The sequence below is a fragment of the Siniperca chuatsi genome, linkage group LG1 (genome assembly GCF_020085105.1).
Source record: "Siniperca chuatsi isolate FFG_IHB_CAS linkage group LG1, ASM2008510v1, whole genome shotgun sequence".
NCBI lineage: Eukaryota > Metazoa > Chordata > Actinopteri > Centrarchiformes > Sinipercidae > Siniperca > Siniperca chuatsi.
Genome location: NC_058042.1, coordinates 22,970,463 through 22,995,537, shown reverse-complemented (window position 1 = coordinate 22,995,537; position 25,075 = coordinate 22,970,463). Strand labels below are relative to the sequence as shown.

The 25,075-nt window shown below is 39.5% G+C and overlaps 1 protein-coding gene across 4 annotated transcripts in view; it reads right to left on the bottom strand.

The window, feature by feature from the left end:
- The window catches only part of LOC122873566 (MAM domain-containing glycosylphosphatidylinositol anchor protein 1), a 187,492-nt gene that overhangs the window by 118,072 nt on the left and 44,345 nt on the right, over positions 1-25,075 (bottom strand). For all 4 annotated transcript variants that reach the window (XR_006377470.1, XM_044190478.1, XM_044190467.1 and 1 more), the window contains exon 3: positions 17,604-17,743. Coding sequence is in view for 3 of the 4 variants with exons in the window: in XM_044190478.1 (XP_044046413.1) it covers positions 17,604-17,743 (140 nt within the window). In the remaining variant the exon portion in view is untranslated. The remainder of the gene's footprint in view (positions 1-17,603; positions 17,744-25,075) is intronic.

The following is a 25,075-nucleotide window of genomic DNA, read 5'->3' as shown; positions in this document are numbered from 1 at the left end:
TTGTTGTCCCTTTTTTGTGTGTACATGATGACATTTTGTGTGTGTGTGTGTGTGTAAAAAATCAGGATGATGTACTGCACTCAAAAAATTACAGAAAGTCAGTGGGGATGGAAGTAGAATTTAGCTTACGATAATACTGCTGAGAGTATTGTTTTATAAGGAGATACTGGTGTAAAAGGCATGAGGAAAGTATGCAAGGAAACAGAGAGACAGTGTGTGAAGAAAGAAAAACGGCGTAAGTTGGTGAGGAATACAGTAGGTAAGGAGAGGGTGTGTGAGGAAAAAAAAGACTGCATGTGAAAGTGGGTTTTTTTTCAGCGAGTGAGAGCCAGAATGAGAGGGAATGATATATACAGTATCGCTGGCAGCTGTGTGATGAGGAGAGAAAAAAGTGCATCACACTGGGAGTCGCTACACCAGGGAGGCAGATGAAGCAAAATAGAGAGAGGTGATATTGCAGATGCAGATGACAGCCAGGCGGCAGAGGAGCCTATATCTGCCTGTAACACCAGCAGCTTAAAACCATCACCTGCGCTCACGACCTCTTTCGCTCTCCCTCCACACCTCTTTCTTCTCTCTTCCTTCAATAGACGTGTGACGCTGCTCTATTTTTTCCACTCAGGTCCCGATGGATTGGTCTGGATATCTCTCTCAGTCTTTTTTTCTCTCCCTCATCTTATCCCTGTCTGGTCTGCTTTTCATTCCCCTTCCTTTATTCCTTCACAAAGGACAGGAAATCCAAACACACACTTGTCATCAGATCATGTGTCTAAATGCACATCCATTTACACACATACAAAACACACTCATTCCCCAGACTTTTTCCCCTACGCAGACAAACACACACATACATACACATATACACACACACACACGCACACACACACTGGGAGATAAAGACGCATTTGTTGAGTCAGAGCCTTTTGTAATAATAGCTCTTACATTTGGTTAGAAGTGTAATGTGAAGGGAAGGTTCTGGACCCCCTGGGATCCAGCTCGACATGAAATGCAGCAGGTTTTGTTCGCTGTTTTGTATTCACCTGGGGAGCTGTATGCTGTCTAGGACACAGATGTTTCAACAGGAAAACAGAAACATTGCAGAGAAAAGAAGAACAGCTTTGTCAGAGTGTTGCAGGAGGAAGTTAGGGACCACTGTGTTTGTGTTTTTATTGGAGGGTTGGCGCAAGGCATTATTAGGCCCTATTCAAACTGTGGTTATTGAAGAATGCACTAAAATACTGACCAGAGCCAAGTGGGCTGGTAAATTTTCCATTAGTGGTCACATTTTGTGTGGTCATCATTCGCAACAATTCCCTTACACAACTATGTGTTTCCAACCAATGCATTGCAGTTTCTGCACTGATAGAACCATAAACAATAATAACTTGTCATATCACACTGCCTTTATGCTGATATGGAATGAGTCAAGTAAAGTCTTTGTGCTGTTTGATATAAATAGTGTCTAGAGTTTAGTACCCCCTATCGTCTGGTATTGCATTCATTTTGAAATACATTTTGAGATTTCACCAGGTGTTATTTGGTTGCCGTGTCTTTGAAGTTTCAAAGCTCAAACCCAGAAAGTCAATATTGCTCTGTGAAACACAGCTCTTTCCATTTAAGGGTTGAAGCTGAAATCAGTTACTTTTGACACATTCAGCAGCAGTCCTCTCCAGCAGCGTTCACACTGCAGCGGAGATGTTTTTGATGATTTGTTGCGGAATGTATTGTGGACTCCTGCTGTTTATGTGAATCAGATAAACAGACATTATTGGCATTGTCAACCATGTTGCGACCTGACAAGCAAGTCAACATTTTCCCAGCAGTAGCTCACATCACTCCAGCCACAGTAAATGCGCTGTGCTCCATAATACAGATGGATATTTTAACAATATGCCCAGGTGCCAGTTTATTTGGTACACCTTGCTAAATCCACTGCAATTCAACAGCCCTGCAATAAAACCTAACTTTATGAAGCTTATAATGTTCAGTGGACAAAATATTAGATACACCTTTCAGTGCGCAGCCTCCAGAATGATAGAGTTGAATCAACACCTTTCTGACACATTGTCAACAAAAGTGAACATTATGAACTTCATAAAGGTATGATTTATTGCAGTGCTCTTGTATTGGACAGCATTGGATTTAGCTGTGTGTACCTAACAAACTGGCAACAGATTCCAGCTTCAAATCAGTAAAACTGTGTTGACTTGTAGGGAAAGAGAGAAGGACATCTAACTATGCATTATGAATATGGATCACAAACAGTGAAGGCATGCTTGGGAAGAAATGAGGTACAGCTACAGCATGGAGAAAGTGAGGAGGAGAGAAGAGAAGAGAAGAGAAATTAAGAGAAGAGAGGAGAAGAGACTGAGTGAAAGGTGTGCGCTTCTTTAGGAGGTGATGGAAAAGAAGGCTAATGTGTGTCAACCATACTGACAGGTCAGTGGCCTGCATCTGTCTTGTCTAAACGTCTCTTTCCCTCCTATCACTCTCGTTGCTGTGTGTGTGTTGTTCTCTCTCTCTCTCTCTCTCTCTCTCTCTCTCTCTGTGTGTGTTTATCCCTTCCTACAAGTCTAAAGTTGTTCTTCTTCAACATCTCTCATCTATCTTGCATCCCCCTTCACATATACACACATGCATGCACACACACATTCTTTCCCTCCCTCTCCTGATCTGTCTCTGAGCCTCGACTCTCCGCAGAGTGACACATCACAACAGGATACAGCAGACATGGTCCAATGGCCGTCGGACCCTTTTACCCTGCTGTCTAAACTGGAAACTGTCAACACTACCCAACAATACATGAGAGACCTTAATACTGAATTAGCACTTAGCCTAGAAAAACAGGGTTGAGATGGTTGTTTACACTTTGCTCTTTATGTGTTATCGATATTCAGCACAGCTGTCAGAAATAGTAAAAATAATGCAGTCAAACTGCCTGAATCAGACCCGGAATTATTATGATGCAGCTAACACACTGGACAGGTCACCTGTCAATTGTATCACACTCACATTTACTTTCCTGCCTGATCACTTAAGAGATCAGTCGTGGAATGTAACTAAGTACATTTACTCAAGTTCTGTACTTAAGTACAAATTTGAGGTACTTGTACTTTACTTGAGTCTTTTCTTTTCATGCCACTTCTACTACTTTACTATAATTATTTGACAGCTTTAGTTACTAGTAACTTTACTAATTAAGATATTTTCATACAAAATATACTAAGAGCTTGTGAAATATGAATGTTTTGTTATAGATTAAATTACCTAACAGTATATACAAGCACAGCTAAAATGATTAGTCTATTTATCAGTAAGTCGATTGACAGAAAATGATCGATTACACTTACATACTTTTACTTAAATGTACTGCAAGGAGTTTTTAACTCATTATGAAACAGTCTCAGTTTAATACTGATACCTCTATATGACCTACATAAGCAAATGAGACCATCAGTGAGAAGATTGGCTATTTCTATATAGGTATTCTTAATGCCTGTCACGTCTGATTCTCTGCAAAATCAGACAAAACGATTTACGGCACACAGACTGGAAGAGCCTTTGTTTACATTTTCCCAGGCAACATTTCAGTGACCTGATCCTGAATTGGCCCTCTTCCTCCTAAACAGGTATGTAATATGTCTATTTTATTTATGAAATACATTACGAGACCTGGAATGGACGCATAGGTCACAGGACATTACTGTAATACAACTGGCTTATAACGTAACATTTTATATTGGCCTTGCTACCAAGCTACATCTTACTGTTGGCTTATTATTATGAAGACATAACATTAGGGAAAGTTGATAACTTTAGCTTTCCCAACAAAATTGCTATTACAGAGCAACCAAAGCTGTTAGTTGTAGGCTTACATGGAACCTAGGTGTATGAATGGTACTAACACAAAGTTTGTTTCACCATCGTCATATAAGTTATTAATCTTACATAGCCACAAATAGATACATTACCGCATTGCTATGCATCCTGCAAACTGCTTTGTTTAGAAAAGTATTACAAACAAGTTGCGTCTTTCTTTCACTCGCTTCTTAAACAAATGCACGCGCTAGTCAGATCAAGATTTTTACGACACAAGGCGGTGGAAACACTACCGTTTTTGTCCACGAGGGCCAAAAACAACACAAAATGAAAGTTCCTTGTAGTTTAAGTAGCTTTAAGTAACATTTTCAATGCAGGACTTGTACTTGTAACAGAGTATTTTTACAGTGTGGTATTAGTACTTTGACTTAAGTAAAGGATACTTCCTCCACCACTGTAAGAGATTATAATCCACCTGACTAGCAAATAATAAGTACATCAGTAACACTTTATGATAAGGGTACATGATTATCATGACATCATGCATGTAAAAGCATGAAACACCAATAATTATACATATGAAATGTATAATTGTACAACTGTTAAATGACAGTCATATGCAGTGAAGCTCTGTCACATCGTGAAGTCATGTTATGTATATTTTGGTAATAGAAATGTACGTAAGATAGATAGGTGATAAACTTGTTGAGGTAAGATATAATTATATCTTAGATGTAATAACTTAAGACAGATTGTAATCAATAACATAAATATTAAAATTATCAGGTGAAAAATTCCAGCTTCATTTCAGCCTTCAATGCCACTCAACATGGAAATGATAACTATGTTAATCCCATTCTCATTTTATGCAACTCATGACCTTCTTTGGAGCTGCCATGATTAGTTGATCAGTGTTATGGCACTACTGGCATGTATGTATTATCATTTTCATCTGTCATTTAAAATTTACAGTTGGACCATCCAGGAACTTCTGCAGGAGAAAAGGCAAAAGAAAACGGTAAGATGTGCTTCACAGCCAGCTACATTGAGTAAAACACTGAAAAATGGAATTTATATTTCCAACAGTGCAAAGGTGTGGTGTTAAATTAAAATTAATTTGTAGACAGCTCTGCAGAAGGCTAGGCAAACCATTGAGATTGCCACCTTAGAAGAATGGGTTGATATGCTTACTGAGGAGCGAAATTTCCTCCGGGAGAGCCTTAAAGACGGTAAAGATGATTTGAGGAGATTACAAGTTAATAAATTCACATGTACGTTGATTGTGATGACACAATTGCTGTTATTCTGAAATAATCCCTTTGTTGTTTGTTTTGTACAGCTCTTGCACTCAAAAATGACAAGGGAGGAGAGGTGGCAGTTCAGATCCCAGGAGAGAGGAAAGAGGAGTTGATTTATCTATTTACTGATTTATCTGATTGTGAAGCAGATACAGAATCCAAGCACATCACTGCAAGCAATGCTTAGTTTGCAAGGCTTTCCGACCTCTACCGCTGCTGCTTCCCGGGGTGTTACAAGTTTGAATCCTTTATATTCTTTCACAGTAACTCACCAAGAGTTTGCTAGGCCTGCCTTCTACAATTTTTCTAACTCTTTTCTTGAGGTTACGCCAGCGGAGTCGACGATACTGTGCTTTATCCATCCAACTGGCTCACTTACCGTGAATAGGCTTAAGATGGTAATCCTGTTATCGGGGAATACTACTTGGCACGGACGCAGATTCACACACACACACAAGCACTCAGACATACACAAACACACGCGCAAGCACACAGGATGCAGCGTCTGAGGGAAAGTGTGGGAGACGAAGAGAGAAAACAGGCAGAAATGACAAAATGACAAAAAGAGTAAGAACAGTGCAGGTTGATAATAGCAACTTGAACCAATGAACACTGAGAAGTAATCGCTCCTGCTTTGCTTTACAAACAATGGTTAAATTGAATGACCTAAAGTGACAAGGTGTGGATGACATACAGTATAAAACTAAATAAACTTGCGCATGGAAATGTCTATTTTATCTGTCACTGGGAGGAGAGATGTAGGGTTTGAATGAAGCAGCTGGGAGGAGAGGAAGAATAAATGGATGGTTAAAAGAGTAAGAGACTAGAGTGAGTAATAAATATCATTTCAAGCATCACCGCCTGAATGGACGTTACTTTGCTGATTCATGGCTTCAGGTGTTGGGAAGTTTGGGGAGAAAAGATCGAAGAAATGTGTGGGAATTTTAAAATGTAAAAAATGACAAAATAAATGAAGAAAAATGAGAGGGAGTGTAGAGCAGACATTTAAGAGAGCCAAGTGAGAGGAAAAATGACGTGAAAATATCAGATGAATGTTTATTCATAATGTCAGTCAATTTTTATTATGTAATCTCCATCTATTAACGACTGTTTAAATGTATAATCAATAGCCTAGGTAACTGAAAGGCCTTCTTTAAGTAAGTAGTGTTGACTATTGTCAATATGAACATAACTGATTTCACATCAATAAGCTCATTCACATGTCACTTAATGTTCACATGTCACTATATATATGTTATATATATCTGTATGTGATATATATATATATATATAATAAAAATCCACCTCTCCTCAAGTTCTCAAGGTCCTCTACCACAGGCCTGGGAGTTTGAGTCTTCTACGCGGTAGCTTAGCTGTTCCTAGGACTGCAGTCCTTCAAATGTACCTGTAATCTGCTGGAGCCACTCTCTCAGTTTGGGGGGTCACAGCCCCCAGTGCTCCAATTACTACTAGCACCACTGTTGCTTTTACTCTCCACATCTTTTGTAGCTCCTCTTTCAGCCCTTGGTATTTATTGGTATTGCTTCTTGTGTTCCTTCTTCTTGATGTTGCTGTCGCTTGGGATTGCTACATCTATCGCCACAGCCTTCTTCTTCTTTGTTCTTCTTCAGATGTTCCTGTACACTATGCCAGCCACTTGGTTATGGCGTTCCATGTATGCTGTTCCTGCCTGCATCTTACACCCTGCTGTTATGTGCTCAACTTTTCAGAGGCATCTTTGCACAGTCTGCACCTGGGGTCCTGTCTGGTGTGGTAGACCCCAGCCTCTATTGATCTTGTACTACTCAGCAGTGTATGTGTTGATGGCTCGGATTGTGTTCTTCCCATTCAGCTGACTTTTCAGGTCCTGCCTTACTCTGTGTAGGTATTTGGCTGTGACTAACTTCATTGCTGCCTCCTCATCCAAGAGATCCCAAGGTATTTGTAGCTATCCTAAATATCTGCAATGTTGCCTTCTGGTAGTTCAACCCCTGTCAGTTCTGATCATTTTCCCTCTTTTTGATACCATCCGACCACACTTGTCCAGTCCGAATGGCATTCCATTGTTGTTGCTGTAGATCGTGGTAGTGTGGATCAGTGAGTAAGTCGACTACTGGAACAAGACATTCATGGACTAGGTCTAGATATTTATATGTATGTATGTGTGTGTGTGTGTGTGTGTGTGTGTGTGTGTGTGAAACCCCCTTTGGAGCAGAGATCACACGGTTCAATAAAACTGACTCACTGATATTGAACACGTCATCCCTCTCTCTGACCTTGTCATACAATATGGATTCCTTTATCGCTCTTTCTGCCTCTGTAATATGAGACCAAGGCTGTGATGAGATTACAGGAAGCAGAGGAATCATCAGCATTTAAGATAATGTCATGTTCTTTGAAAAAATATATACCCTAAATTCTGTGTTCATGAAGTCATTGACACTGATGATGGTGATGTGCAGTATTTGTTTGTAAGCATAGGTAACAGCTGATATGATTCTGAAGCTATTGCCATTGCTTGTTCTTGACAAACACCAGATTTTTAAACGTATTCAGAAAATCTTCTTACTTGCCTTCTCCCATGAGAAAAAAAACTTACATAATTCACATTTTTTGGAGACATTTCAAGAGTTTGCTCAACATTTCCTTGACCACCAGAAGGCTTGGCAGACAGAATCAGCAGACATAAGCAGCTCTCTCCAAAAGGCCTGCGTGTCGACAGCCGTCAGCAGCAGTGTCAGCCGCTACCTTACACGCTACGCCCATATTGGATGTGTTAGTTGTAATGAGCAATGGCTTATTAGCACAAGCATGGCATGGGATAGCGTAATTTGAGCTCTCACTTTTGTGTGTGTCTGTGTGTGTATTAGAGCAGATGATGTCATTGCTGAGTGGCATGATGATGCCAGGATGCTGAGAAATGAAAAAATGGAAGGAGGGAGGGAGAAGAAGAAAAGCCTAACAGATATCTATCTACCTTCAGTATCCATTAAGGGTGTTAAGATTAATCGATATGTGTTGGAAAACAAAGAGCCAGAGTTTCAGCTACATTGATACACCACTGATCTGACCCAAATCCTGCATGTCAAAAATGATCTTTCCAAGTCACTGTACTGGTTACTTTCTCTCTGCATTCTTGTGCCTGCAGCTTGTGTGTGTGACCCACGGCTCTCCTGCTAGCTCACTACATTCTAGTCTCATACCTGCCTCCATCCATCCACAGCATCCCCACACTGAAAGATGCTGGTGGCATCACAAACCTGACTACATTTTAGAAGCTGACGTGCACAAGTTGGCGTAGCACAAAAATCCGGACCCCGTACAAATGGCCCTTTTAATATGTCCATTGTCAGTATTAACACTGAAAACACAGCATTAGAAACTTCGATCACTCGCTGGTTGTATTGGTCTTAATACATGGAGTAATGTTAATAATACCGTAACTTATTACATTTTTCTGAGAAACATTGTGCATTACAAGCGTTGAAAAAATTGGAGAAAATTGTATACATATGAAATACTTATACAATAAAACAGACTCTATTGTTGTTGCAAATGGCTGCTTGAGATGACTTTTAGTAGCCACTTAATGAGCTCACTTTGAGTGCAGGTTCACCTTGTGATAGTGAGCTAGTCACGTTACATACCAATATAAACTATTCTGACAATGCAAGTCATGTTCACAAAACAAGCTAATAATGTAAAATTTCAAAATTGTAGATAAAATCAAATGTTTGATTCCAGCCCTTTGGGGGCCCCTCCCCATGTCTGCTTATCTATCTATCTATCTATCTATCTACCTACCTATCTATCTGCTTGTCTGTTTATGTCTATCCACCATTCAGTATAGAGAGTCTACTTTTTTTTCCACCATTTCATTTAACTTTGTGAGCAGAGACATTTCAACATTATGATTATTATATTTAGCCAGAGAGAGGGGCTTGTCTGCAACGTACAGTGCGTTTCCACGGCAGCAGACACTCCAGAGACACTCAAACATACAGACAAGGTATAGAGGAGTCCAGTACAGTGTTGTGCCCCCAGACTCATCACCAGCAATATTAGGTTTTGTTGTTTTGTTTTTGCCTTGAGATCTGATTTGTTCTCCTCTCTCTTAGTCTCTCAAGTAGTCAAGGACACAGATGCAAAGACTCACTCCTAAAGACACTCCTGAAGTAGTTTGGTTCTGTTGTATTTCTAGTTTCTATTTTAACTAAAGTGTGAAGTAAAGTGATATGCAGACACGGCACAAAAGCTACATTTTAAAGTTGCCTTCATCAAGTGTTGGATAAGTGATTGCAGTAAAAAGGTTGATTAGCCTAGTGAATTTATCTTCATGAAGACACAGCAGCAATTCCACGTACTTCAAGCCACAACAATGGCAACAGTTTCTCTGTCTATGCCACATTTTGCTTTGTCATCTCTATATAAAAGTGCCTATATATAGCTTATTAAGAGAATGACCTTCCAAATACCAAATACCGAACACTAAACAATTTTTTTGTGTGCAGCACACAGAGTACACAGCATATGAACTGTAGCAGATGTTCTTTCTTCTCTTCTTTTAGAAGCATACATTTATTTTCATCCGTTTTTGAGTTTGGAAAACATTCTATTGGTCAGACATACAACAGTGAACACAATGAACACAATTTGCCAGCTCATCCTTGTGTCTTGAGCATCTCTGTTTCTTTTACTAGAGATCAGCATGTCCTTTGCACAGTGCAAATAATCACAGGTATTTCCCAATCTCTTTTTTATTTTGTTTTCTCACTTTTTCACTTTCTTTGTCTTTCACTTGTTCTGTGTCTTCTGTTATTATCTCTTATTTCCATTCATACTCTCAAACACACACATTTCATCTACTCGAGCATATGGTTGTAGATGTAACATCTTGTGGTTTTATTTAAGGTGGGCTGAAGCATTTTCTTCTTGAGGTCTAACAGAGTGTTGTATCATCAAAGAGAGTCAAAGGTTGCCCATCTCTCTTCCTGCTTTCTCTTTCTAAAATATGTCTTACTATAAATGTTACAGATTTTCATGTCTACAGATGCTGCATTCTCCTTTTACTCCATCACCATATATCCCTGCCTCATCGCCTTTATCATGTCTTCCTTCTATTTTCACCCCCTTGATTTTGCTGTCATCTTTGATTATCAAACTGAGAAAACCTGGGAAAAGAATAATAGTTCAGCTGCAACCTTTACTTCCCACCTGTCTAGCAACCCTCCTCCTCTTTAACCTTTTTCTACCCATCTTGATCTTCTTTTTCTACTCTCTTCTTCCTCTTCTTTCTGTCCCTCCATCTAGTTAGGGGTCAAGCAGTGACCTTGTTTGCGTCTAGGTCGTGTTCCCGCTGAGTGCCTGTGCAGCCTCGTGCTGCCACCCGATCAGCCTTGCTTTGAGCCTCACTATCGATCGCCTTCCACTCACCCCTCAAGGACGGAAATCCAAACCCATATTCCAGACCGCAGCCCTCATCTCCATCCCTCCCTCCTCCCCACTTCTTTCTTTTCTCTGCCTCTCCACTTTTCTCTTCTATGGCTCTCTCCACCTTTTCCTCTCTTATAGAATTCATCACACACACACACACACACACACACACATGCCAGTCTCAAGGTTGCAATGACCAGCAGACCCATGAATAAATAATAAGAGGTAGGAATCACTTTCAGAAAAAAACCATTTACTCTCCTATTGTGTTCTTAAAGAAGCCGTGTGTGTGTGTGTGTGTGTGTGTGTGTGTGTGTGTGTGTGTGTGTGTGTGTGTGTGTGTGTGTGTGCAATAAGAAAAGCTTTGTGAGCGAGACTACAGTGCTTTGTTAACTAAAAGCCCCGCTGTCCCAGGAGTTAACTTGAGCGATGCTACAAGCACCTTCTAGGTGACCTCTAACACTAAGGTTTTTTTCTTGTGTGTTATTGTCTTTCTTTATTTCTTTGAGGAGTCTTGAAATATTCAGTGAAGTAATCACTGTGCTTGACAGGATGACAGTATAAATCACTGCATATCATTGCCTCACCCTGTTGCCTAGAATCTTGAAACAATGTACTATAATGCTTTAAATTTCATAAAATGGTCTAAGGTCATATTTGTCATGAAAAAGAGAAAATAATCCTCACTTTGCACCAGCTGTTTTCTTTTCTTTCTTTCTGCAAAAATATGCACACAAAATTGACTTTTCCCAAACCAGACTGCTCCTTCAGGTGAACTAACTGTTTCTGACTTGATGTATGGCTTGTTGCATTTGGTCTAAGTGTAGAAAAGATAGAGGAGAGAGAAATCCTAAAAGAAATAGAGAAAGAGGCAAGGGATGGGAAAAATACAGTAGGTGAGCTAGACAGGGAAAGGAATGAAGAGAAAAAGATCAGTTTGGAGGAGAGAAATAAGACAATGACGAAAGAAGCGCAAAGAGAACAAAGATGTGAAGAGATTTGAGTTGAAGGATAGGAAGAGTGAGAAAGACAAAGAGAGGGAGGCAGAGAAAGAGACAATATGAGGAGGAAAGGCTGCAACAAAAAGAGGAAGAAAGAAAGACATAGACAAAGAAGGACAGACAGAGAGGGAAATGATTAGATTTCTCTCTTCTCTGTATGGATTAGGACGAGAGCTCTCTTTTCAATCCAATCAAGCTCAGGCAAAGGTAAACAATCAGTCTTGATAAAGGATTGGATAAATCCTCAATCAGACTCATTCTCAGTAAAGCAGCTATTTATTGGGCTGGCCTCGCATGGCTAAATTGGATCCTCCTTCTTCTGAGAGAGGTGAAGAGAGAGAGAAAGAGTGAGAAAGTGGATGGGAAAGTCTACATCATCTCAGTCCAAGACCGGATTAAAGTTTTGCAAGCAAAATGGCCCTTGCGTTAAAAAATAACACATACTGTAAAAGTCTTTCTCAGTAATATATCTAGACTGAAAATGCAAAAAAATCCACTGCCATTCAGAACTCATACATCATATTCCTATGATCTTAAATACACCCATCAAAATGTGGGACACGAGCGTCTCTCTCCCAAAGCTAGACAGAGACAGATAAAAGATTCTGAACTGCAATGAAACAGCTCATCTGATTAATAAAATATAAAGCTCTAATGTTTTTAAAGACTCAGTGTGGTCCGCTCTGCAGTGGGTGTGTTTATCTGCAAATGTAAATTATAAAATGTTGCCGGAACAAATTTGTAAGTGCATTGTTTCTCTGAAGGGTGAATACAGAGAGCATTATGAGGACACTCAAGCTAAACTGGAGTGCATCCATAAATGATAACAAAGCAGCCAGAAAACCTGAACATCTTGTGTATCTGCCGAAACCTAGAGGCCAATACAAGCTTCTCAGTGAGGTTGGAAAAAAAGGAAACATGGCTCACTTTGGTAGCTGTTCAACTGCTGTATTTTTTTTTTCTTCGTGAGGTGAATCTCCAAATACTCCAAAGAATGAGGAGTCTTGTTCCAAAATAAGATGAAAACTACTCTTACACCATCATTGCTAGTATGAAAGTAAAACACCACAGCATTTTTAAATGCTTTGGCTGCAGTATATTTAGATATTCCTCTGCTTTGAAAATACTGACCATCGAGTAATAATCTTTTCACAACATCGCTGTGGGTATGCTGCATAGTGTTTTGAAATGACGGATTTCATGTGCACAACATATTTGTCTGAGATTGCTGCTAATTGGCTAAAACCTTACAAATGTCTAGAACCTTTGCAACACTACAGATTGAATACATAGATGTAAATCAAATGCATGAGGCAGCCAAGTACCACATGCAAAGCATTTGGTCATCACAAGGAGGTAACATACAATTCTGCCAAAATAAATGCAAACTAACCACCTCATTCTGAGTTATGAATGCTTTTCAGGCAAGAATTGCTGTAAGCTCCTCTAGGTCAATGTCACAGATTATTTTCATCCCAGGGGCCCCTGTACTTCATGGTTTGGGTATTTTAATAGCAGTAAAACACAAGCTGGTGGAAGAAAGAGGCTTTATGAACTTTCATTTTTGCTCACAATGACAAAAAAATATAATAAAAAATTACATCAGACAATGTACAGCAATGACAGAACAGTCCGTGTGTGTAAAGAAGAGGATGTATGGAAAGCTGTAAGGATGGGTGAAGGAGAGCTGGGGTGACAGGGATCAGGTTATCAATACAGCCAATGGAGCACAGTGGAAACTCTGTAAGCCCAATGGGACCAACTGCAGAATGTGTGTTACTCCAGCAGAACACACTGGGACAGAGGTCAGCACACTCACTGTTCACTTCTATTCTATTCTATTCTATGCTCACTGGCCAGGAATACAGATGCTAACCTGACTTCTCTGGTTATTGTGGGGTTTTTTGTTTACTCATTTTTTGCAGATTTGGACAATTTGTGTCTTTTTAGATTTAACAACCCAGTGGAGGGTGACAACAAGAATGGGGAACAGATAGGGGATGACATGTGACAAAGGTCAGGCAATCAAACCCTCGTTGTGAGCACGCAACAGCTTCTAAGACGTACAATCTTTTAAAATGAAATCTCTACTTTTTTCCTCTATAATGCTAATACCTGCATGTGTTGTGCATGCCTGCGCTACATGCACATAGTAGTAATGCATTCACTGTATAAGTTGAGATAAACATACTAACGCGCGCGCACACACACACACACACACGCACACATAGACATGCAGACATGATTATCTTGACTTTGAATCGATCTTTTCTCTTTATCACAAAAAGCATCACCATTTTTTCTCTTATCTCTTATCACATCTTTCTTCATTACTCCGGTTCCTAATCTTTCATCACTCAATTTATTTTGTATTGTCCTTACACTGTTTCATCCTGTTGTTACTATCTAATCTCTCTCTGTCTCTCTCTCTCTTTCGCTCTCTCTCTCTCTCTCTCTCTCCTTGAATGTGTATGTGTGTATATATGCCACCATGTTTGTTTGTCATTGACAGCACTGACACATGTTGTCACGTTTTATGTGCTGCATTCAAGAATAACATGAAGTATGCATGTTGTTTGTTTGAATCTATATTTACATATGTGCTGACACACTTCAATTGTTGTTAGTGTTTCATTGGCAGGTATAATGTCCAGGATTTTTAACCTGCTAGGTTTCATATTTGATGCATTGAGGATGTAAGAAACAAAATCATGGGCTATTTAATAGTTGTGAATTCATAAAAAGTGTAAAATGAAGAAGTGAAATGGGAATAATCAGAAACAATCTTTTGTAGGCTAGTGGGGTTTTTTCAGTCACCATGGTGATAGGTACAAATTATGTTAATAATCAATCAACTCTTGACTTGAAAAGAAAACCAAAGAATCCTGCACACTGTCCATCACTTGAACTCACTTTATTAACACAACATTTCAGTCCTTAGATCAGGCAAAATTCATACAGAGGTCTGTATGAATTCTGCCTGATGGAGGTCTGAAGACTGAAACATAGCATTAATAAAATTCAAGTGATGGGTAGTGTGCAAGATACTTTGGTTTTCTTTAGCAAAATACATTATATTGGTTTTGTTTGACTTTGGAGAAGTGACGATGATGGAACAACAAGATTGTCATGTTGAACGTGCATGGTCCCTTAATCTGATCTGCCTTGAACCCTTTTATTGTAAGATATAATTCAGTGGATCTTTGTTTTCTTCAAATTTGATCATATTAGATCCTCAAAGGGTAATTTAGACTTGCATTGAAAATCTTTCTTAAATTCTGAAATAATTTTGAGCTGACTCTTATATACATAGTTTGCTCTTCAAAATGAGACAGTATGTTGATGATTTGAAAACTTGAAGGTGTGTTGTCTGAACCTTAGTTTTCCTGTTCGAAGGCATTAAGCTACTGAATTGTTTTCACCGCTGCAACTCTTTGTCTTAGTCTGTTATCTGTTTTAGTATTTGTCTCTGTGTTTGTTAGTGTGTGTCTACATACACATTTCCTCACAGACAGACACACACACATACATGCACACACGCGCAAACGCAGGCATGCACACACTCACTCAACCAATGTCTTTTTGCCAGAGGCAGTGGGAAGTCTTGCGTGTACACACACTATATACATTTTACATTCTGACAATGTGACCAATGTGATCATTATTCAAAATACACTCCCACCTCCGACCCAGAGAACAAGCAATCACTGACGCAATTTCCTACATCTTTGAACTGCTCCAGGGGAATGAACTTGTGTAGAATGTGTTTTTCAGAGTACATTTTTATAATGATTATTATTCCAGCGCCAGTGAAAATAAAAGTTTTATTAAAAGTTGGTCTGTATTTGTTTTAGGGCACACAGCCTGTAAATGTTGTGTGCATCTGTGTGTGTGTGTGCGTGAGAGAGAGCCAGAGAAAGATGGATGGATCAAATGAGAGAGAAATGACTGCCACAGTTAGTATAGGCAGGTTAGGTCAACAGTTCGGTGTGTAATTAGATATTGCAGCTATGGACAAATGATTAGTTTGCATCTACAATGTCACGCACACACACAGTCCATACACACATAAACACAAACAGAAGAAAACAAACCCTAGATACAGGCACTGTTTTATTCATGTTGATGTGATGCCAGTGGACATGCACCCATGAGGAGCACTGCTTTTCTCACCTCACACACTCCCACATATATACACACAAAACACACGAATCCCTCCACAGTCACCTCAGTGCATTTTACATCTATCTCTGTAAGCTCACACACACCCGGGTCCAAAATGTTTGCTGGAGTTCAACCCAGGAAACCAGATGTGTCCACTGTTGGCTGAGTCTACTGCTCTGTGTGTGTGTGTGTTTGTTTGAACATGTCTGGCTGCTTATACATTTATGTGCGCATGTTTGTTCGCACATGCACCTAGAGTATGTACATATATTCAGGCATTGTGCTTAAATGCTCTCATCTTTATGAAATAATAAAGGCCATGCTCTGTTTTAACCAACTAATCGGCTGCACTCCAAAAGCAGCATGTGCAACCCAGTCTGAGCTGTTATATAATAGCATTTGTTCTTCTTCACTTCTTTCCAATATAGCTAAAAAGGACAGAAGGAAATTCAGTGGCACATTGAAGTGGACAGCAAATCATTTCATACTGTGATTTATCATATATTGTATTGTGTATTTTAACACATATGATCCTTCTTGTGTCTTGTGCTATATTTTTAGAAGTCATATGTTGAAGATCCAGTGGTGCAGCTGCACAGTTAGCCTTGTTATAAGGCAAACTGTAAATACATTGTAAGTAACTGTTTACAGCGGGCAGAGCACATTTAGCCTACCAGCTGTTCTGGGGAATTAAACTCATGACCTTTAAGTTACAAGCATATTCTCCAAATTCTGAGCTACTGCTGTGCATATTTATGAAAAAAACTATTTGTATAATGTTAAAGCAAATATACAGTATGTGAATGTGTCACTAACAATACAGGAGACTCAGGTAAGAACCAACGCATATTAATGTCCATTTGAGAACACCAGCCAGGCAAGGTTTAGTTAGTGCCACTGCAAGGTGAATAAAGGAGGGGATTGTGTGACTCAGCACAAACAGAAGCACAGTGACACTATAAACATGACTAATTGCTCATGGATATATCATATGATGTATGCTAGCCAGGGCAGGGCGTGTTTTGTAACTGATGATAATCAAAGGATATGTCCACGCTGCCTGCAGACTTTTCAGTCACCAGCATGTTTTGCCCCAACATGCTTGCGTGAAAACAGGCACACCATGTAAACAAAGGGAAGTTGTGCCAGATTTAGGGAGGTGTTCATGCATCATAACAACATCAACAGCTTGATAAGACCTTGGGCTTTGCTATATTTGTGTCAGAAAAATGGGACTCTTACAAAGACAGAGAATCTGAGATATGCGTTAGTAATTCAGCAAGATTTAAGTATGAGAGGTCTGCAAATTTGGAATTTCTTAAAGATGGAAGCATGCATGAATAGTGATCATGGCTCATTGATTACACCATTGCCACAGAGAGTACTCAACAGTTATTAGCTGGACGATGGACATATGTTATTTTCAGATAAATGCACAGCTCTGATGTAGCAGATTGATCACCTATATTAATATAGAAAAAATTAACCAGCTATTGTGATGTTGATTATTATATTCTACATAGCATTTAATTTAATTTAATTGAAACCACACTGAAATATTATTTATATAAAAAATATATATATGTAAAAAAAATTCTCAAATGGCTTTATTACACCAGAGTAAACCATTTCATGAAATCAATCAATCAAGAATATTAATATTTGTGCAATCTGACCAAACACTGGAAAAGCTTCATTCATCCATCCAAACATCCATGTTGGCCATGTTCATCTAGTGTGTAGTGATTACAGAGAGTGTAGCATGTTGGATTGCTGACAGGTTGTGTTCAGAGCCACTAGAAACACTGTTATCCAAGTGTCCTTGAGCAAGAGTCTCAAAACATACGTGCTCACTCAGTGAAAGTCAGCAGGTGGTTTGGGAGCTTACCTGTGGTCGTGGGTGTCCTTTAACAATACACTGAAGCACTAGTGTGTCTCCTTCTTTGATGGTGTAGATTCTCTCACTGATGTTATCATCCTTGACGTTACACGCTGCGCCTGAGTGCACAATCTGGGCGTTGGCTGGAGCTGTGAGTGAACGCATGGACACACACACGCAGTGAGAGGCATGTAGCCATGCGGACATGCACACAGACACACACACACACACAAACACAGAGGGAGAGAAACCACATTACATATTTAGTAACGTCTCTGCAGCAGAAAAAAGGTCATTCTCTTGTGGGTGTATGTGTAATACTAGTGCCATTATTGATGACTCAGATAAAGAAATATATCACATTACTCCTGCATCTGCATGAACAAAGCCTTTTAGGAAAATGCTGGAGTGTTACGTGTGTCAGTATTTGATGAGAGATGCAGACATTTATGGGAAAACTGAATCCATTAGAAGGTCAAAAGGCTGATTCTTCACTCTGGGACAGTGCTTTTGTCTTATACAGTGTAGAGTGTGCGATAACAACAATCTTCCAAGTTAAGTGCGCGTCACACAGCACAAGAAGGGTTTAACGAATTCTTGGTTGCAATCTGTGTCAGACTGTACGATATCAGTTTTGAGGCATGTCAGATGGTGCCATGAATGCCTGGTGAATCATAGCACTAAGATGGAAAGAAAAACAGATGCAAAAAGAGACATGTCATCAACTGGAATCATCTATCTGCACCTCTCTCATGTTTTGACAATGGCCATAATATTGGCACTACAATACATTGGAAAACATGAATGATCAATTTTGCAGTGAGTTGTAAATGAGTTTGAGGCAAATATGTTTTTAGCAGTAGCCTTATGTGAACTTGCCATTGTATTTTGATCGGATGCTTAGTAAACTTGGGTCGTGGCAATAGTCACATTGTGGGATCTTGACAAATTTCGTCTTTGGTCACTGAAATCGCCAGTCTGTGGACAGTCTGATCTAGGACCACCATTTTTAATGGACAAGCAAAGATTTCACCACATTTCTGTCACAACACGTCAACCTTCGCCTAGTGCAGTATTTTAAGGATGCTCGTCAGTGAATTCAGAAGACTTACACAAAGAAAACACCTGAGAACCAGTCATTGGATAGTAAAATTGATCACTTGACTTAGGTAGAACATATGAGAAATATTTCAGTTTTGTCATAACCAAAATCCCAGGCGAGATTTTGTCTCAAATCATCATATTGAAATTATATCAACATATTTCCTATAGCTCCATATTCAGGTCTGCTTTAAGACACAACAGGCTGTGACAGCAACTGCTGGAATAATGGATGATAGATGCATGATGGGAGATCTCTGCAGTGGCGACAAGTACAATGTCTCCACAGCACTGACCCATGGGTGAGGCTGGCTTTTGTGCAAGTAGCCTCAGATGGCTTCACCTCCCCTATAATGAGGGGAGACAGGAGGGAGCAGGGGAGAGACACAGACAGAGCGAGAGAAACAGCGGGTGAGGAGGAAAAGGCCAGAGAGGAGTGTGAAACCCCAGAGAGAGAGGCGTGGGGGACGGGGGAGCACAATGATGTGATTAGCATCGATTCACAGAGAGACCAAATTTTCTCTGTGCTCTACAACTGTTATCATTGAACAGACAGGAAGGAAGTGGGCGGCCTGTTCACCTTAAACTTCAACTCGATCAGACATAACAACGCAGAGCACGATCTTCTCCAGAAATCAAGTTAATAATAAAAGAAGGCTCTGAATCTGTCGCTGCATGTTCTCCTATATAGAACAAGCTGGAGCCGTTAATAGCTTAAGGTACTGGGGCACAGCGAGAATGCCTGTCCACTTACATTTGTACATTTGAAAGAAAAGAGAGAGAGAAAAAAGACTGTAGGTCAGATTCAGTTGGTTGAAAATGTGGCTATTAAAAACTTGTGCCATTGTCTTTGGCCGTGCTCCTAAGCCAGGTAGGTAAATGCACAAACAACCGTACAATGGTAGGCTGTATAAAATCAAAAATAAGCCTCCTGGTATGAAAGTCGACCTTTTGAAGATCTTAACTGCATATGTGCACCTTACTGTAACTGACAACTGAAAACAGTTGTTTCTCCAACAGTATTTCTCCTCAGCTATCTTTTTTTTTGTTGTTCTTACTTTCTGAAAGTGGATGTTGAGAAGAAAAGAGAGCAAGAGCGTTTTGTGGTGTGATACCCACAGTGCTTACTGCACATAAGGCTTCCTCTGTCTGTTTGTATTTGAATGACTGTGTGTTGGTTTCAGCGTGTGCACTGTAGAAATGTGTGTGTGTGAATGCCTGTTTGAATATGAGACTTGATGCTTTGCACTGTATTTTTTTCCTCATCAACAGAGCAGTCAATCATTCAATCCTTCAGTCTTTTTATTGTTCTTCCAAAGACCTCTTCACCATACCACTGTCTTTGCAGCACATGCTGTTTTACTTAAAGGAGAAAAAAATACCATGTGAAAAACGTTCAAGTGTAAAAACCAAAAAACACATTCAAAAGATGTAAATATGAGTTAGATTTTATATGCTACTCTCCAAGATATAGAAGATGTGAGATTTCAACTGATCTGTTTAGGCATTTAACAAAATAACTCACATGTAACCATAATTTAACCAAAACTGGTTGCCTAAGAACACTTCCTTTTCAGCAAACAGTCAGTGTCAGATTAATACAGTTACACAAGTGCACACATGGGAACTGCCCAGATTAATCACAGGAGCAGTTGGGGGTTAAGTGCCTTGCTGAAGGGCACAATGATAGCAGTTGCTGTAGGATGGGAGATCTCACTCATCTCATGGGTCTTATTTAAGTTCCCTTAAGTTAGCTTACTTTTGACCAATGATATTCCAATAACAAGAAATCTGTAAACTCTGGGCTTCCCTAGTACAAATATTTACCAATCAATCAATGAAAACGTAACCCATGAAAGGATAAAACTATTAAAAACACCATGTAGGGTAACAGAGCTGGGATCCAGAGGTGTGCTGCTATAACTCAGAAAGACGGAGAGCTGATATAAATGGTGAATAATTGTCTCCTTACAGCTTATTGGCGTGTCGGCACTACTTTGTCTCTCTGGAGAGGGAGGGAGGTCGGACAGAGCGGCTCCTCTGTCTGCTCTCGCCTCCGGCAGCTTGGCTGCTTCAACTGTCTGATCGACTACAGAAAGGGAGGCTGAGAGAAAGGAGGAGGAAATAAAGACAAGACAGAGAGGAAGAAGAGAGAGAGAGGCAGGAGAGGGTGAGCAAAACAAGGGGAAGGAGACAGAAAAACAGCAGAAAAGTACAGAAAGAGGGAAGAAACTAAACAAAAAGAGAGAAGGCAAAAAACAGAGAGGGAAGAAAAAACAAAGTTGAATGAGAGACAAAGAGTAGAGGCAAGGAGAGAGTCAGAAAGAATGAAACTGAGACAGGAAGAAAGGACAGCGAGACAAATTAATGTAACCAAGGATTTGATAAGGCAATTGAAAAGAGATCAATGGGAAGAGGTACTTAAGTTGAGAGAAAAATAGAGAATAGAAGTAGATGGTTATGATCAAGACAGAGAAAGCCAAATGTAGTCGGCCATAGAATGGAGACTGACAGGTAGGCCAGAGGGAGGAGAGGTTGGATGGGTGGAGACTCCTCAACAGGGCGAAGCAGTCAATAGCAAAACAAAGGAATGATGCAAACAAAGCAAGAGGGCTCAAGCTGTTACACTACAGAGACATTCCCTTTCGGCTCTAGTCTCACACACAGCACTGACATACCAACAGAGATCACACCATCAAAAAAACAAACTGTCAACTAACCATCCAACTGACATTTAACCTCTCTGTAAGTTTTGCAAATATTCACTGAAGCAACACGGTGTTTGACAACTTTTCTGGTTAAACAGAGGTATTGCATCCCACAACCCCACGTGTGCATGAACGCTAATAAATACACAGCATCCATTGCTTTGTTGCTTAGCAACACAAAAGCAGCAATCACTGATTAGTTTACAAACTTCATGATTATCTTAGCACGAAGTAGCAAGATTGTCATCTCTAAGGTAGAATTAGCATGAGTACAAAACTGCCCTGCAACACTAGGCAGATCTGTTTAAATTGTGTGAAAATCAAACTCAAATGGGAGTCATAAAATTGCTTATGCTGAAAAATATTTACATATGTTCACGTAGTTTAACTGGTAACCATGTAGTTCTGGTAGGCTTCTGTGACGGGTCTATGAGGGTTCAGAATACAGAACATTAAATGTCATGAAAACAGAACATTAAATGTCATGAAAATTATATATATATATATATATATATATATATATATATATATATATATATATATATATATATATATATATATATCTTAAGTTTTCACCATCATTCTGAAGAAATCTGATGATACTGCAACAACTGTGAGATTTGGGTTGCGATCCATTTTTTGTACCGCAAGTATATCAACTGCAAAAACACAAGATCTTAAAAAAGGCAACAAAATAGTACAAGAATCAATTGTCTAAATCAGGCCATAGGCTGTGGCAGAGAGGGGGAAAAAACATGGGAAGAAGTTATTAACACAAATACTGGAGCAGTGTTGTGTCCCACTCAGAGGGGCATCAATGCAGTTAGTGTGGAAGACGATCATCAGTCATAGAAAGCAGCTGTTTTGACAGCAATCTATCTGACTCTGATGATTCATCAATCAAAACTGGATGCTGATTGAAATTGTTGTCCATGAATTATTGGAAACTTTCGGTGAGATTCAATGCGCATTAGTTGTAAGTGAAACATAACTATCGGCAAATGCCTCGTCTGATTAATTGATTTGTCACCGCCTGCCATGTTTGTTTTTGTTCAGGGGACAGGACATCTCTCACTAAAACTAATGATGAGACAGGAGAGCTGGTGTCAAACCGCAGTGACAGCTTGACAGAGTGCTGAGCAGCGTGTGTGTGGTTGAAAGAGTGAATGCATGTGTGTGTGTGCTGTTGAAATGTGAGAGTACATACATGCTTGTGTCAATGTCAGTGTCGGTGTGCTTCTATGTACCTTATACTGTATCTTGCCAGAGGAATCCCACAGAAGCTCATGAATCCCATCGAACACGAGTCACGCAGCTCATGATTGATATGCATAGTTACTTTATGGGTGCTGCTTCATGCATGCCGATGAGCTCTGTCTCAGTTCACTTCATTCACAAGAGACCATTTAGTTGCTTTGGCCCTTCCCCTGCCATCACAAGTAGAAAGGAAAGGGAAAGAAAGTGGAAGGAGATAAGAGTAGTGGAGAGTGGGTATCCAAGAGAAAAGTCACAGACGTTATCGATTAACTGCAATAGAGGGAAGTGTTCATCTGACCCAAAGAAACACTAATCACATACACACAAAAAATACTGCCTCATGACAAAAAGTCTGAGTGACTCACTGCCTCAGCATTTTTATCAGGATTCTTCTCTGCAGACAGGATGGAGAGAGATCAAATGCTTGATGTCATGACCCCATCTTTTTCATTTTGCCTCGATTGGAGCTCGAGATATCAAAATACGTCTGAGACATTGATTTAACTTTTGACCTAACCACTAAATGGCTGTTATAAATGAAAGGACTAACCTTCAGTAACCTCTTTGGTGCTTTCAATCAGCTGTAAATTGCTGTTTCCCTGCTTACACACTAATAAGCTCACAATAGACTAAATAGATATATATTTTTTAGCTGTAGAAGAACTTATTTTTTCTACAAAACCTTCAAACCTCCAAAATGAGTCACTGTGTTTTCCAGTGTATTTTTATAAAATTACCTAAATGTTTCCCTGTACCATGAAAGAGATACAGCCTCCCTTAAACCAGAGTTGTCTTCCATGACAAACATGAATTTCATTGGTGCTAAATTCAGTGGCAGGTTTCCAAACCCAGACTGTGCCTGGATAAACACCAGCAAGCTGCCTTTTTTTTTTTACTGCTTTGTGTCTTCTAATTTGATTCTGGTTTTGGAGCCATCTACATCTGAATATAATTTCCCTTTTGCCCTATTCCTTCAGGCAGGAGAAAAACTGATATTACTGATCTCCATTTGCACATTCTAATACTGAAGTCCAGTCACTTAACTTCACAATAAATGGAGACAGATATTCAAACACAAGAACATTTTGTGGTCGCATTGTATTTTATGGTACACTAATAAGACGTAATAAGCTGTACTTTCTATCAAATTAGACCGAAGCTAGAAATAATGTGTTCTTTATTAGACAGTAAACAAACACAGTTACACCCTAATTAGACACCATACATCTAAATTATGCTGTAGAAACTGCATATAATGCCGTATTAGACACATTAGCCTACTATTATACCAAATTATACTCTAATTATAAACCAAATAGGAGATCATAATACACAATTAGACACCATTTTGCAAGATAATAGTCTAATTAAATCAGCTACAATACTATATCAGAGTCAAAATATGCTACAGTTAGACAGTGCGACCCATTTTGTTATGAGTCCAATTACAAAGTGTCACGAGCTGATTATAATTCTGTGTTAGCTACCATAGAGTTTGACAAATATGGAAACTTTTTGAAGTGAAAGAACAATATATAATATTTAGTGCCAATATGCACAATATTTGAATTTTTACAAACAAACAATATACTATATTTATAAACCTACTGCAACACTGACATTTTTGTCAGACCTTAGACAACCTTTGTTTTAAAGGAATAGTTCGATATTTGTCCATATAAAAAGTGACTTCCTGGAGTCTTGTCATCACTGTGAGGTTGTTGGTCAGTCAGCACAGATTCCACGTAGTCACTGTTCCTGGCCAAGAAATATGGTTCACCACATAACTCCCGTAAAAAAACACATCAGTCATTTTTACACTTTGTTTTATGTACGGATTAAACAAATGAGATATGATGTGTTAATTAGTGAGCTTTAGAGGTGCTGGTAAATTTTGAAAGTAACACAGATGATAGCTGGCTATATTAGTTCTCTTGAGTCACCACAGTCCTGTAAACTGTGACATGAATAGACACACAATATGTGCACCTGCTGCAGTTTACAGGATTGTGGTGACTCCAGGTGACTAGGTGGCTCTGGCTATCTCTTAACGAACGGTCACATCTATGAGAGAGAAAGACTGAAAAAAAGAGTCTGCACACTGATTTGTGCTCTCGGTTTGTGTTTGTTGACATGGCATTATGATTATCTGAGTTGAAGCCACGGGAGCCGACAGACCAGTGTGTGGATTCTACTTTGTTCAGTCTGTCCTACCTGTGGGTGGCTAATGCTAGCTAGCCAGCTGTCAGGCTGATATCAAGAAACACAAACCAGCAGATGAATTAGTGAGCAGACTTTTCTGCAGTGCTGAACCGTATTATTAAAGTAGATGTCCATGCTCTACATAGTTGAGCCATATTCCCCAACCCAGCCCAGCAAGAAAGCAAACAAGCGTATTTAACAAAATGTCTACTT